This window comes from Coregonus clupeaformis, chromosome 17 (genome assembly GCF_020615455.1).
Source record: "Coregonus clupeaformis isolate EN_2021a chromosome 17, ASM2061545v1, whole genome shotgun sequence".
Classification (NCBI taxonomy): Eukaryota; Metazoa; Chordata; class Actinopteri; order Salmoniformes; family Salmonidae; genus Coregonus; species Coregonus clupeaformis.
The window spans coordinates 41,894,749-41,910,870 of record NC_059208.1 but is presented as its reverse complement, the minus strand read 5'-3'; the positions used below and the strand labels follow the sequence as shown (position 1 = coordinate 41,910,870).

The 16,122-nt window shown below is 42.2% G+C and overlaps 1 protein-coding gene across 2 annotated transcripts; it reads right to left on the bottom strand.

Annotated features, from left to right (window-relative positions):
• Positions 1-5,335: 5,335 nt before the first annotated feature.
• Positions 5,336-14,519, bottom strand: LOC121586425 (glyceraldehyde-3-phosphate dehydrogenase). 2 transcript variants are annotated; one of them, XM_041903093.2, is made up of 12 exons: positions 14,448-14,519; positions 13,917-13,954; positions 12,546-12,645; positions 12,216-12,325; positions 8,739-8,829; positions 8,304-8,419; positions 7,294-7,375; positions 6,839-6,990; positions 6,524-6,602; positions 6,185-6,268; positions 5,743-5,840; positions 5,336-5,636 (listed from the first exon to the last, which is right to left on the bottom strand). In XM_041903093.2, the coding sequence occupies exons 2-12, from the start codon at positions 13,937-13,939 to the stop codon at positions 5,567-5,569; spliced, it is 1,005 nt and encodes a 334-aa protein (XP_041759027.1). In that variant the 5' UTR covers positions 13,940-13,954; positions 14,448-14,519; the 3' UTR covers positions 5,336-5,566. The 2 variants fall into 2 exon arrangements, with proteins under 2 accessions (XP_041759027.1, XP_041759028.1); XM_041903094.2 differs by having other exon boundaries at positions 13,917-13,949; positions 14,448-14,500.
• Between the last annotated feature and the right edge of the window lie 1,603 nt (positions 14,520-16,122).

The window sequence follows — 16,122 nt, the reverse complement described above, 5'->3', positions numbered from 1 at the left end:
TCGAACATCGCTCACATGTTAGGAGTTTTACGGCACCCTCAGGATCACTTGTGGACGTCGGAGCCCATAATAAGATCGTCTGTTAAGGTTATCTGCTCATATTGTCTAAAAGCTATGGGCTACTGGTTTATTGGAACTTTTGGACTGTATTTTGTGCAAAAGTAGGCCTACATATAGTTGAAACATATGCTACACATGTACGTATACCCCCCAGTTATTCAATGTTAAAGTAAATAACAATTGCTCACTCACTGAATATCTAGCAATACCCTTGAAACATTCTCAGATACCACTAGTTTGAAAATAAAATAATCCCCTCTTTCCAGCTTTGGATCCTTTAAACACACTCAAAAAATGATTTTTTGTCAAATCCCTTTCATTTGAATATTTCACAGAATAGAAGGAGTGAGAAGCATTTCAAGGTCCTTATTATGAACATACACTACCAGTCAAAAGTTTGGACACACCTACTCATTCAAGGGGTTTTCTTAATTTTTTACTATTTTTTACATTGTAGAATAATAGTGAAGACATCCAAACTATGAAATAACACATATGAAATCATGTAGTAAGCAAGAAAGTGTTTTATATTTGATATTCTTCAAATAGCCACCCTTTGCCTTGATGACAGCTTTGCATTGATGACTCTTGGCATTCTCTCAACCAGCTTCATGAAGTAGTCACCTGGAACGCATTTCAATTAACAGGTGTGCCTTCTTAAAAGTTAAAGTTAAAGTTAAGTCCATATTATGGCAAGAACAGCTCAAATAAGCAAAGAGAAATAACAGTCCATCATTAGTTTAATACATGAAGGTCAGACAATGCAGATAATTTCAAGAACTTTGAAAGTTTCTTCAAGTGCAGTCGCAAAAACCATCAAGCGCTATGATGAAACTGGCTCTCATGAGGACCGCCACAGGAATGGAAGACCCAGAGTTACCTCTGCTGCAGAGGATAAGTTCATTAGAGGTAGCAGCCTCAGAAATTGCAGCCCAAATAAATGCTTCACAGAGTTCAAGTCACAGACACATCTCAACATCAACTGTTCAGAGGGGACTGTGTGAATCAGGCCTTCATGGTCGAATTGTTGCAAAGAAACCACTACTGAAGGACACCAATAATAAGAAGAGACCTGCTTGGGCCAAGAAACACGAGCAATGGACATTAGACAGGTGGAAATTTGTCCTTTGGTCTGGAGTCCAAATTTGAGATTTTCGGTTCCAACCGCTGTGTCTTTGTGAGACGAGATGTGGGTGAACGGATGATCTCCGCATGTGTAGTTCCCACCGTAAAGCATGGAGGAGGAGGTGTTGTGGTGTGGGGGTGCTTTTCTGGTGACACTGTCTGTGATTTATTTAGAATTCAAGGCACACTTAACCAGCATGGCTACCACAGCATTCTGCAGCGATAACTCCATCCCATCATTTGTTTTTCAACAGGACAATGACCCAACACACCTCCAGGCTGTGTAAGGGCTATTTTACCAAGAAGGAGAGTGATGGAGTGCTGCATTAAATGACCTGGCCTCCACAATCCCCCGACCTCAACCCAATTGAGATGGTTTGGGATGAGTCGGACGGCAGAGTGAAGGAAAAGCAGCCAGCAAGTGCTCAACATACAGTGGGGATTTTTTATGAATTTATTTGCAAATTATGGTGGAAAATAAGTATTTGGTCACCTACAAACAAGCAAGATTTCTGGCTCTCACAGACCTGTAACTTCTTCTTTAAGAGGCTCCTCTGTCCTCCACTCGTTACCTGTATTAATGGCACCTGTTTGAACTTGTTATCAGTATAAAAGACACCTGTCCACAACCTCAAACAGTCACACTCCAAACTCCACTATGGCCAAGACCAAAGAGCTGTCAAAGCACACCAGAAACAAAATTGTAGACCTGCACCAGGCTGGGAAGACTGAATCTGTAATAGGTAAGCAGCTTGGTTTGAAGAAATCAACTGTGGGAGCAATTATTAGGAAATGGAAGACATACAAGACCACTGATAATCTCCCTCGATCTGGGGCTCCACGCAAGAGCTCACCCCGTGGGGTCAAAATGATCACAAGACCACAAAATCCCAGAACCACACGGGGGGACCTAGTGAATGACCTGCAGGGAGCTGGGACCAAAGTAACAAAGCCTACCATCAGTAACACACTACGCCGCCAGGGACTCAAATCCTGCAGTGCCAGACGTGTCCCCCTGCTTAAGCCAGTACATGTCCAGGCCCGTCTGAAGTTTGCTAGAGTGCATTTGGATGATCCAGAAGAGGATTGGGAGAATGTCATATGGTCAGATGAAACCAAAATATAACTTTTTGGTAAAAACTCAACTCGTCGTGTTTGGAGGATAAAGAATGCTGAGTTGCATCCAAATAACACCATACCTACTGTGAAGCATGGGGGGCTGTTTTTCTGCAAAGGGACCAGGACGACTGATCCGTGTAAAGGAAAGAATGAATGGGGCCATGTATCGTGAGATTTTGAGTGAAAACCTCCTTCCATCAGCAAGGGCATTGAAGATGAAACGTGGCTGGGTCTTTCAGCATGACAATGATCCCAAACACACCGCCCGGGCAACGAAGGAGTGGCTTCGTAAGAAGCATTTCAAGGTCCTGGAGTGGCCTAGCCAGTCTCCAGATCTCAACCCCATAGAAAATCTTTGGAGGGAGTTGAAAGTCCGTATTGCCCAGCGACAGCCCCAAAACATCACTGCTCAAGAGGAGATCTGCATGGAGGAATGGGCCAAAATACCAGCAACAGTGTGTGAAAACCTTGTGAAGACTTACAGAAAACGTTTGACCTGTGTCATTGCCAACAAAGGGTATATAACAAAGTATTGAGAAACTTTTGTTATTGACCAAATACTTATTTTCCACCATAATTTGCAAATAAATTCATTAAAAATCCTACAATGTGATTTTCTGGATTTTATTTTCTCATTTTGTCTGTCATAGTTGACGTGTACCTATGATGAAAATCACAGGCCTCTCTCATCTTTTTAAGTGGGAGAACTTGCACAATTGGTGGCTGACTAAATACTTTTTTTTCCCCACTGTATGTGGGAACTCCAAGACTGTTGGAAAAGCATTCCAGGTGAAGCTGGTTGAGAGAATGCCAAGAGTGTGCAAAGCTGTCATCAAGAAAAAGGGTGGCTACTTTGAAGAATATTTGTTTACTACATGATTCCATATGTGTTATTTCATAGTTTGATGTCTTCACTATTTTTCTACATTTTACATTTACATTTTAGCCATTTAGCAGACGCTCTTATCCAGAGCGACTTACAGTTAGTGAATGCATACATTTTTCATACTGGCCCCCCGTGGGAAACGAACCCACAACCCTGGCATTGCAAGCGCCATGCTCTACCAACTAAGCTGCAGGGGACCTCTTCTACAATGTGGAAACTAGTAAAAATAAAGGAAAACCCTTGAATGAGTAGGTCTGTCGAAACTTTTGACTGGTACTGTCTATTAATTAAAGGTGCACTCATTTTCCACAGTGACAATGTCAGTCTGACTTACCTGTGTTGCCTTACCTGACAGAGGCAGTACGAGCTTGAATGGAGGAAAGTGCTTTTACCTCAACATCTTTCTCCTCAACATGCAGGGTTATGGGGGCATGAGCCATGGTTTTGTCTTTGCTTTGACTTGTGGATGTGGCATTAGTAGGAGCAACTGTAGTCGGGCTGGAAGAGGTTTTCCCAACATTATCTTCCTCCTCTATGAGACAGAGAAAGAGAGAAAAGGAGAGAGAGAGAGAGAGATGGGGCAGGGAAACCCATTTAGCCGTCAAATTTAAAAGGCACAGTCTGTAACTTTGGCAACAAGACGAAGACAAAGTATTTGTTCCCACTTTCAAAGCACTTGAACCCATTCATGTAATATTTATGATTTCCCCACCTGTTAAATATGAGTTTGCGAGGTCCATTCGAACAAACCATTGGACAGACAATTGATCTTACCCAGCTCCTGGACAAGAAGGGGTTGATCTTCTTGTAGAAGGCTGCTTTTACTTTTGCTCCTCCAGAGCGAAAACAGTCGTACAACCCTCTCATTTGATTCTGGGGGATCTTTTCTTAGTGGATTTTATTGTACGCCTCCTGTTGTATCATACCTTTTTCAAGCAGGTAATCCGCTATGGGCATTACCGTGGCGACCCTCTTAATGAGTGTGCACCTGTGCTTATCCACAAACGCAGCACCTTGGATTCAGATGAGAAAATTATCTGAAAAGTAATATATTGGATGGGATTTTCTTTTCTGCAGATGTGTGCACCGGTTTTCCCTGTCTTGGTAAAAAACAACGGTACAATTACAGTGACGGTTATAAATAACCCCTATAAAGTGAAATACTTACATGAACAATAATATTATCTTTGTCTTCTTTGTTATCAAAAGTAAATGTAATTGCTCAAATATACTTCTGTATTAAAAGTAAAAATCATTTCAAATTCCTTATAATTAAGCTAACCAGATGGCACTATTTTGTTTTTTAAATTTACAGATAGCCAGGGGCACACTCCAACACTCAGACATAATTTACAAACGAAGCATGTGTTTAGTGAGTTCGCCAGATCATAGACAGTAGGGATGACCAGGGATGTTCTCTTGATAAGTGCGTGAATGGACCATTTCTGTCCTGCTAAGCATTCAAAATGTAATGAATACTTTTGGGTGTCATGGAAAAGTATGGAGTAGAAAGTACATTATTTTCTTTAGGAATGTAGTGAAGTAAAAATGGTCAAAAATATAAATAGTAAAGTACAGACACCCCAGAAAACGACTTAAGTAGTACTTTAAAGTATTTTTACTTAAAGTACACCACTGCCAAAACAATATGGAGAGTCAAGCATTTTTCTTTAGAATACAATGCACCATTTAACTTTTCTTGTCCTTGGAATCTACTTTGTTCTTCCATCCAGGGGCGCAACTTCGGTTTTAGAAATGGGGGAGAAATAAATACTATTTTAAAAAATTACCCAGTTGGATAAACACTCCAAACAGCCTACCCGACCGCTCGGAGGCGTCCACATGGTCCTAAAGCACACCGTTGCCTCATTTTGGATCACATTCCAATGATAAAACATTCCTTCAACTCTTCTCTTTTCAAGATCATTTAAGACTCAGACTTGAGTAAATGATGGGAACATTTTAGCATGCCACTCATGGTCCAAATGCTTAGTTTTACAGCCTCTGTTTGGCTTTAATGGAATGTACCATGAATGTCAAGTTTGATTCACGGAAATAAAATGTAAATGCATCTAAATTAATGTGTGGATTTGAACGATTCAAGCATTTACAAGATGTGCTCCTGAGGACTGAGACGACAAAACATTTTCACAAACAGAGGACTTTTATTGTGAATTAAGGCATGGTGCGGTGGACAGAAATATTCTGCCGGCAAAAAACAGTCTTCTGAACAGAACAGAGGTGTGACTTATTATAAAAACATTGCTATAGACTTTGCTACTGGTTCTTTCTCTGGCGGTGGACGGGTTGGATGTCCGTTCAGGAGAAGGAAGAGGTCATGGGGGTGGGGGGGGGTGTAGGTGTGGTGTGGAAACTTTACTCTTTGAGTGCCATGTGCATACACAAGTCAATAACGCGGTTGCTATAGCCGTACTCATTGTCATACCTATGGGAGAGGGAGCAAGATGAACAAGTCTTTATAATGTATAAAAATATTCAAAATTACAACATTGATTCTGTGTGTTTTGAAGGGGGTAGGTCTAGATACATACCATGAGACCAGCTTGACAAAGTGGTCGTTGAGTGCAATGCCTGCGCCGGCGTCGAAGATTGAGGAACGTTTGTCGCCATTGAAGTCTGTGGACACCACCTGAGGAGGGGAGAGCAACAGGCTTTAGGCTCATTATGTGAAAAACTGAAATTACAATTACTCTACTGCGCCCTAGTGTTTGAGCTTAAGTATTGCATCATGACCTTGAGGCCCAGTGCATGAGAGTCTGAAAAGCTTGGGCCCTGTTCAAGTACTCTTAAAATGCATCCTTCCTTATTTCCTTCATTGTGGTAATCACATACATGACACTTTATGACATGACAGCAACACAGGACCTTGCTCACACCTATCAAATCATGTTAGATCAGTGATTTCTTCAAGTATGGAAGGAATGATGCATTTTAGAGTATTCAAGCAGGGTCTTGGGATGGGAAAATATTTACCTGGTCCTCTGTGTATCCCAGAATTCCCTTCATGGGTCCTTTGGAGGCCTCCTTGATGACTCTCTTGATCTCTTCATAAGGGGCCTGAGGCAGATAGGAGAAAACATTACATATAGAACAACAATGTAACCAAATGATTATGTATGAAGTGCCTATTGCGCGTTATGTAGACAGTAACTAAATGAAAGTTGCAAAAACAAGGGTAGCTTGTAGGTGGGTTGGGCTGGAAGGGTGGTCAAGAGGAATTAGGTATTCGGAGTAGCTTTACCTTGTGTATCACATATTGTATTTCAATAAAATACCACAAAAAGAGCAGAGAGAGGTGACTGGGAGACTTACGGCTTTCTCAAGACGGACAGTCAGGTCAACTACGGACACGTTGGGAGTGGGGACACGGAAGGCCATGCCGGTCAACTTGCTGTGGGTCAGAAGGTTCAGTTAAATCTACATTCTGGGATTTAAAAAATAAAAAAATAAAAAATAAAAGCCCTGCCACTTGTTTTGATATACAGCTGAGGGATGGGGCTAGGGAAATATAACGCTTTGGAATATTCAGATGTGCCCTTAGTGAAAAGCACTATACAAATCCCATCCATTATCACTATGGTCATAAAACCTCCATTACGAAACCAGTGGTCCTGGATTGGTTCATACCCGTTCAGCTCGGGGATAACCTTGCCCACGGCCTTGGCGGCGCCGGTGGAGGCGGGGATAATGTTCTGGCTGGCACCACGTCCATCTCTCCACAGCTTACCGGAGGGCCCATCGACAGTCTTCTGTGTGGCTGTGACTGCATGAACTGTGCTCTGGGGGAAGAAACAAGTGATATGGATGTTAGTCTATGCAGGGTGATGTTCATTAGGCAAACTGAAGAAAACAGGAAGGTACTATCTGAACTAATAAGAAAACCTCATTTTAATTTTCTGTTGTGTGCCCTAATGAACACGAACCAGGACTTGTGCAGAGCAGCAACATGATTGTTGTTAGCATTAGCATGTACATTGACATCTCTATTAATGTTAGCATTTACATCTCCACAAGTGTTGACCCACTTCTTACCACTACATCCCAGTCCCTGTGGTAATTGTGCTGTTTGACTCCATTCTTACCATGAGACCCTCAATGATGCCGAAGTTGTCGTTGATAACCTTGGCGATGGGAGCCAGGCAGTTAGTTGTACAGGAGGCGTTGCTGTGAGGACATGACATCATTATCAATAATAATCAACATGCTCCCACTCGGAAAGACACTACTTCAACCTCAACTTCCACTGCTACCCCGACAACACATCAGCGTATCAGCACCAAGCCACTCCTTTGAACTACATTAAATCCTGTATCTCAGAAATAAAAACCTGGATGCAACACAACTTTCCCTTTCTGCTGGTGTATTCTTCCAGTCCAACCTCCAGAGTTTTGGCGACAGGGTATTCTCTAGAGCTACACCCTGGGTCTGGAACTCCTTCCCTCCACCGGTTCATCTAGTCCTGTAAAAACCTACCCATAACTCACACTCCACCGCAGTTCTTTCAAATTTCTTGTTTGTTTTGTCTTTTTGTTTCCTTTATGTCTTATTAGAAAAGCCGAATATGAGAACTATGTATTATTATTAATAATGACACCACCACAAAAGTTTAGTAATTTAACATTGTGCCACACAGCCAGAAAGTAATCATTTATAGAGCTGCACCCTGTAGTTTCATTTCAAGCAAACATGTATTAAAATCAATAGTTTTCCATGTTACCAAATCTGATTTGTTTTCTTACCTCAAGAGGAGATATGCGGCTGCCATAGAATTGTAATACAAGGTCTATGGAAATCCCTTTGAAGTAAACGATGCATGAAATGAGAGTATACAAAATGGTTGAAAACTGTTCTGTTCCAAAATCTGTCAAACACCTTCTCTAGTGATATTGTCCCGATGTTAAATTGAAGTGTGCGAGCAATTTTAGGATGTTTTTAGGCCATGTTTCATACTCACATTCTCAGTAAGACTGAGAGGTAGGGTTTTTGACCTGCTGGAACTGTGTGTGTGTGTTTCAGTGATTGTTTGTACAAGTAACATGTCACCCTGTGGCAGGACTGTTTGTACATGTCACACTGCGGGGGAGTGGCTTACCTGACAACTTTCAGGGAGTTATTGTAATGATGGTGGTTGACACCCATCACGAACATGGGGGCGTCGGCGCTGGGGGCGGAGATGATGACCCTCTTGGCACCTCCCTGCAGGTGAGCCTGTGGTGGTGGTGGGTGGGGTGAGAGGTCAAAGGGTACGTTTGTGTAATAACAAATACACAGCATCAAGGCTGCCTTGCTTGGTTCAGTCTCATAGCTGATGATATGCAAAATTGGTAGTCTGGAGGCGATTAAAACAATTTACAACATTGAAATACATACAGCACTGTGCTCACTCACTGCTCACCCACAGTCTTATAGCCATGAAGTATTAAAACACATATATATATATATTTTTTTTTTTTCCCCTCACAGAATTCAAGTATAGACCATTGTCAATATGATCTACTTCCTACTGCTAGTGAACTGAGGTACTTACAGAGGCCTTGTCGATGGTGGTGAACACACCAGTAGACTCCACAACGTAGTCAGCTCCAGCATCACCCCACTTGATCTGGGAAGGGTCCCTCCTGAAGATGGTAAAGAGATGGGAGAAGTTTGGATTATAACACAAATCCAGGGTTAGAATTACAGGGGTCCTGTGCACTCCCATAACAATCTAAGGATGGAATCATTATATACACACACACACACTACATGACGAACATCTCATTCCAAAAGCATGGGCATTAATATAGAGTTGGTCCCCCCTTTGCTGCTATAACAGTCGCCACGCTTTTGGGAAGGCTTTCCACTAGACGTTGGAACATTGCTGAGGGAACTTGCTTCCATTCAGCCACAAGAGCATTAGTGAGGTCAGGCACTGATGTTGGGCGATTAGGCCTGGCTCGCAGTCGGTATTCCAATTCAACCCAAAGGTGTTCGATGAGGTTGAGGTCAGGGCTCTGTGCAGGCCAGTCAAGTTCTTCCACACCAATCTCGACAACCCATTTCTGTATGGACCTCGCTTTGTGCACAGGGGCATTGTCATGCTGAAACAAGAAAAAGGACCTTCCCCAAACTGTTGACAAAGTTGAAAGCACAGAATCGTGTAGAATGTAATTGTATGCTGTAGCATTAAGATTTCCCTTTACTGGAACTAGGGGGCCTAGCACAAACCATGAAAAAACAGCCACAGACCATTATTCCTACTCCACCAAACTTTACAGTTGGCACTATGCAGTCAGGCAGGTAGCATTCTCCTGGCATCCGCCAAACCCAGATTCATCCGTCGTACTGCCAGATGTTGAAGTGTGATTTATCACTCCAGAGAACGAGTTTCCGCTGCTCCAGAGTCCAATGGCGGCGAGCTTTACACCACTCCAGCTGACGCTTGGCATCGCACATGGTGATATTAGGCTTGTGTGCAGCTGCTCGGCCATGGAAACCCATTTCATGAAGCTCCCGATGAACATTTGTGCTGACGTTGCTTCCAGAGGCAGTTTGGAACTCAGTAGTGAGTGTTGCAACAGAGGACAAATTATTTTCACTCGCTACGTGTTTCAGCAGTCCCGTTCTGTGACTTGTGTGGCCTACCACTTCACAGCTGAGCCGTTGTTGCTCCTAGACGTTTCCACTTCACAATAACAGCACTTACAGTTGACTGGGGCAGTTCTAGCAGGGCAGAAGTGTGACGAACTGACTAGTTGGAAAGGTGGCATCCTATAACGGTGCCACATTGAAAGTCACAGCTCTTCAGTAAGGCCATTCTACTGCCAATGTTTGTCTATGGAGATTGCATGGCTGTGTCCTCGATTTTATACACCTGTCACCTGTGGCTGAAATAGCCGAATCCACTAATTTGAAGGGGTGTCCACATACTTTTGTATATACACAGTGCATTCGGAAAGTATTCAGACCCCTTCACCTTGTTACGTTACAGCCTTATTCTAAAATGGATTAAATTGTTATTTTTAATCAATCTACACACAATACCCCATAATGACGAAGCAAAAATAGGTTTGTAGAAATTTTAGCAAATTTATTCAAAATAGAAAACTGAAATATCACATTTACATAAGTATTCAGACCCTTTACTCAGTACTTTGTTGAAACACCTTTGCCAGCGATTACAGCATCAACTCTTCTTGGGTATGACGCTACACACATGGCACACCTGTATTTGGGAAGTTTCTCTCATTCTTCTCTGCAGATCCTCTCAAGCTCTGTCAGGATGGGTGGGGATCGTCACTGCACAGCTATTTTCAGGTCTCTCCAGAGATGTTTGATCGGGTTCAAGTCCAAGCTCTGGATGAGCAACTCAAAGACATTGAGACTTGTCCTGAAGCCACTCCTGTGTTGTTTTGGCTGTGTGCTTAGGGTCGTTGTCCTGTTGGAAGTTGAACCATCGCCCCAGTCTGAGGTCTTGAGCAGGTTTTCATCAAGGATACTGTAGTGTATTAGGATTATGTCTTTGTTAATGTTTTTCATGTGGAATTGAAAGGATGTTTATTTTAGTTCAAAAGTAGCCATTTGTAGGGTGACGCCCCAGGGGAGACAGGTGATTGGACAGCAGAGGGAGCAACCCATATTTTTGCATTGTTTATAAGTATATGCTGGAGGCAGAGGGGGTTAGAACAGACAGATTAATTTGGGACACTGTTTCTCCAGACACTGCAGGTCTGTAAACTTATGCTGAAATCTTGTGATATAAATAAACCTTATAATCAAAGTGCAGCCTAAGCGGACTCTTTGTTTGACAGCAATAAGTACCAGCATCGACGCGACACAACAATACTTTTCTCCGTTCATCTTTCCATCGATCCTGACTAGTCTCCCAGTGCCTGCCGCTGAAAAACATCCCCACAGCATGACGCTGCCACCACCATGATTCACCGTAGGGATGGTGCCATGTTTCCTCCAGATGTAAGAGTTCAATCTTGGTTTCATCAGACCAGAGAATCTTGTTTCTGATGGTCTGTCCTTTAGGCAAACTCCAAGCGGGCTGTCATGTGCCTTTTACTGAGGAGTGGCTTCAGTCTGGCCACTCTACCATAAAGGCCTGATTGCTGGAGTGCTGCAGAGATGGTTGTTCTTCTGGAAGGTTCTCCCATCGCCACAGAGTAACTCTGGAGCCCTGTCAGAGTGACCATCGGGTTCTTGGTCACCTCCCTGACCAAGGCCCTTCTCCCCTGATTGCTTAGTTTGGACGGGCGGCCAGCTCTAGGAAGAGTCTTGGTGGTTCCAAACTTCTTCCATTTAAGAATGATGGAGACCACTGTTCTTGGGGACCTTCAATGCTGCAGAAATGTTTTGGTACCCAGATCTGTGCCTCAACACAATCCTGTCTCAGAGCTCTATGGAGAATTCCTTCGACCTCATGGCCTTGTTTTTGCACTGACATGCACTGTCAACTGTGGGATCTTATATAGACAGGTGTGTGCCTTTCCAAATCATGTCCAATCAGTGTAATTTACCACAGGTGGACTCCAAGTTGTAGAAACATCTCAAGGATGACCAATGGAAACAGGATGCACCTGAGCTCAATTTCGAGTCTCACAGCAAAGGGTCTGAATACCTATGTAAATAAGGTATTTAAGTTCTTGGATATATAAATTTGCACAAATTTCTAAAAACCTGTTTTTTCTTTGTCATTATGGGGTATTGTGTGTAGATTGATGAGGAAAACAAATGATTTAATCAATTTTAGAATAAGGCTGTAACGAAACAATGTGGAAAAAGTCAAGGGGTCTGAATACTTTCTGAATGCACTGTATAGTGTATATATGGTCTAGCCCACTGCTAAGGCACTCCCAATAGTCAATGTTTGAGATACACAGACAAATCTTCATATTGCCAGAAGAAGTGTATAACCCATCAATTTGATTCTGTGCAAAACCACGTATCTCAAAAACTGTACAAAATAAGCCAATGAATGCACCTGGAGCATTAGCAAAGGAAAAGGAAAAACACTTACTCGTGGAAAACTGTGATGTGCAGGTTGCCAATGACCAGCTTGCCATTCTCTTGTCTCACTTCACTGTGCTTCCATACACCGTGGGTGGAGTCATACTTGAACATGTAGACCTATGGAACAACAACCTTTAGGGAGGTGTTGAATGTGTCCAGTAAACTTGTGCACATGAGATCCTTCTTGAGTTTAACCGAAAGAAACCTGATCCACTCAAGGTCTGACTTCGGTAAAATATGTTTACATTTCTCCCGCTATACGTTTCAATTTCAGTAGCCTATATTTTGATTTTACATTTCGGTATATTAAGCAGTAGCCTATATAAAAAGTTCTCACCATGTAGTCCAGGTCAATGAAGGGGTCGTTGATGGCGACGACGTTGACTTCACCGCTCTTGGCAGCGGCACGGGTCACCAGGCGCCCGATACGCCCAAATCTGAGAAGAGAAATCAGAGAAAATCAGTCTTACAGTTAATTCCTATATATGCATATCCATATTACCACACTATACCAGCAGGTGGCAGCAGCCCTGTGACGCAGGCAGACACACCCACATCTAAAAATGAGTCCTGCACACAAGGGTCAATGTATGGCTCAGCAACAGAGCCAAAGTACATCAAAAAGGAGCCAAAGTACATCAAAATAACACAGGGCAAAAAACAAAGGTTTGGTAAGGTGTTCTGGTGAAAAATACCTTGTTATTAATTTCCTTTAACAAGTAATTTTGTTCTGGTCAACAAAGTTACATCATACTATACTTCAAACCGTTTTGGAACTGTGAACAGTCAGCATGATCTTTTAGTCAGTCATTAGACATAATTTCGTTTCCATACTTAGGTTGATCAGCAGGAGTGAAATATCAATTTCCAGGTCGCAGCGTTTCATCTTTCAAGTGGGCACAGTAAAACTGTTAGGTTGATTTTGAGAAAGGGCCTATCATAACAAACTTTAATCTTCCTGCAGTTTAGTGACAGCTGACTATTGGCCAAATAAAGGTTAGCCTTGCTGTGATCTCTGAACTTTAGCTGAAAAGGCTATCGGGATATTATTAGATGGATAGAATAAAGGAACGCGACAGCTGAGGAGAGGAAAGATACAAGAGTGTTGCAAAGAGGCATTGTGACAACCAAACTATAAATAAGTAGAGAATGGTAGTGGCCAGACCATGGAGGTGTTGAACAACCATAGCAAAAACAAACAAAAGATATGCTATGGAAAATGAAAAGAAACATTTCTTCTTGGAAAAGTTCAGGTAGCCCCCTTCTCATTTCGGCCTGTTTGCTTCTATTTCGTTTCTAGTGAAAGCTGTACAACCCAGGCTTGTGAACTTGAGAGCAAGCGCCTATAGGGTATGTACAGTCCAGAAGTGCAATGCAATCCAGGGTCTATCCTGTGACCCAATCCTGTCAACAGACAGTTCTTATATTCCCTTTAAGATATATACACAATTGAAAATATTCAAATGTTCCCAGTGACAGAAGCAGACACACTCCCAACTAAAAAAGGAGTCCTACACATAATGCATGGCCCAGCATTTTGGTCAGGCTTATGAACTTGAGAGCAAACACCTATGGAATGTACAGTACAGAAGTGCAATGCAACCCAGGGTATCATCATGTCACTTGATCCTGTCAACAGCCAGTCCTTCTGTTCTTTTTAAAATAGATCATTTCAAAGATAAATATGCACACAAAAAAAGCAACTTACCCATTGATTCCAATCTTCACCATTTTGCCTGATCTGGTCTAGGTAAAAATAAAAAATAAAGTTAATTAACTTGTGTGTTACATAACCAAGCACAGTTACAGTATGAGCATGAGGCAACATTTGAATAAGCAACTAAAATCATCTATGTACATCAATACATTAAGCGTCACTGATTAACGGTCACTATATAAAGAAAGTAGCATTGATAGATACAAATCTCTTTTGTGGCATCTATAGAATCCCCCAAAATTGCACAATGCACACGACAATAGAATAATTTCAAAGAGCCCAAAAATGTTGCTCCCCTAAAATACTAAACTTTCCATGCCACGTAGGCTAATTTATTCTATCTACACAAATTGTAGCCTACGTCCATACAACTTGTAGTCATACAAGACAGCTTTTCAAAACAGCAAGGTAGGACTCCACCTGCCAAAATGCAAATTGCCACATAGAATCAACGCATAATTCTACAATTAAATGTCAAGTTGGCTACGAAGCCATAAAAAGATTAAGAAAGTTGGAAAATACCGTTTGTGAGTTGCTCTGTCCACAATGTTGGCAAGGTGCGCTCGCAATTTATGTTCCTATAGGTCCATGGACACGCCCCCACGTGAACACAACCCATGTGCACACGCCCCTTCAGAATGTCAAGTCACAGATGGATAGGGGAGCCAAGGTCGTTGTCGCAGTCGACAGGAACATAAATTACAGAACAGGAAATTAATTTGAATGACACCCCCCCACTATTGATGTGATCATCTTGGCTACATTGCGTGTGGAATGAACTGGATGCATCTTGCCAAATAAGAGGAAGATGAGCAATTTCCATTTGGATTGATTTGATAGTTGGATAATAATTGTATTAACCAGCTGTTTAGCATTAACTTTAATTAAAGGCTGTAATCTTTGGGAAAAACATTGTAATAATATTTGTTCAGGGCATTGGGTGTGCTTGGCTGCAATATAGTATGTTGCAATGAAAGACAGTTGAAAGAGCATGGAATGAAACCCAATGCTTCTTAGAGTGATAACAGTGTGTCCATCAATTGTCCTTTTGCCAAGCTAAGACCACAGCTGCACTAAGACTTATTTACAGTCAAGGGGGCTCAAATTCAGATTATTACACTTTGAGCAGTGCTTGACTTGGGAAGGAGCTCACCGGAGCTGAGTACCGGCACCTCAAATGTTCTACTGCTTGAGCTCCTGTTCCTCGTATAGAATATTAGCTCAAAAGTGTTGTGGAGCTCCTGCACCTAAATATAAACAGTACCAGAACCCAAAATGAGTACCAGAACCTATTTCAGTCCAAGCCAAACACTGACTTTGAGACATGATGGGGCATGTGATGCTCTGGTGCCCATTGCTATGTGATATCCTGCAAGAGCTCCAGAATGCCTAATGCAGCTAGATAAATTAATGTTATCTTATATTCTGAGAATTTGGATGTAAAGGGAACTAAAGTGTAGGTACTGAATGTTGGAGGTTCTTTATTACTTATCATGAACCTAGGCATCAATGTTCTCAGGGCCAAAATAAACATGGAGAGAGAGAGAGAGAGGACAGGGTAGTGTGTGAGTCCATGTAAGAAAAAAAAAGAAAAAGTAACTGAAGGTTGACATTTACAAGATCCTCTAAACCCCCCCCACCCCCCTACCCTCCTCCCCTAAGAGGGGTGTGCATAGTGAGGGGATCTGTTAGTGCATAACCCAGAACTTTAGCCCAGCACCACTACAGAAGGCTACTATGCATGCAGAATTTGAGTCTAATTTATTGCCTGAGCAAGAACTACAATTAGCTACGCGAGGTGCTGACACCGAATGGCAGGCTGCGGGATCGAGGATAGCCGGCGTCACTTGGATGGTGAGTCTCTTGAGACTCTGTGCCTCATTCCCTAGTTCCTCACACGCTTCCTCCTGTTCTACTGTCCGTTAGGAATAACTGTTTAGAATTCCCCTGCTGGTGAGCTCTGACACTCTCTTCAGCTCTTTCTCAAGCTCCCCAAAACTCAGCCTTGTCTTGCTGAGGAAAATAGCAGAGCCATAAAACGGGGCATGGTGAGCTCCCCACTGTGCCCAGGCTGCTAGGCTCCTAGATATAATATTATTATTATTATGAATAATAATAATAATACATCTAACTGATACAGTGATTTTTATTACATAACGTATCTCAAAGCGCTTAAAAAGCACACAAAAAATCTAAT

What these genes read in the sequence shown, in the direction of transcription:
- LOC121586425 (XM_041903093.2), bottom strand. Translation starts at nt 13,939, where the DNA reads ATGGTGAAGATTGGAATCAATGG. An exon ending in GTGAAGATTGGAATCAATGG is followed by an intron (nt 12,646 to 13,916) that starts GTAAGTTGCTTT and finishes TTCTCTTCTCAG; the next exon opens with ATTTGGGCGTATCGGGCGCC. An exon ending in CTGTCCGTCTTGAGAAAGCC is followed by an intron (nt 6,269 to 6,523) that starts GTAAGTCTCCCA and finishes TATCTGCCTCAG; the next exon opens with GCCCCTTATGAAGAGATCAA.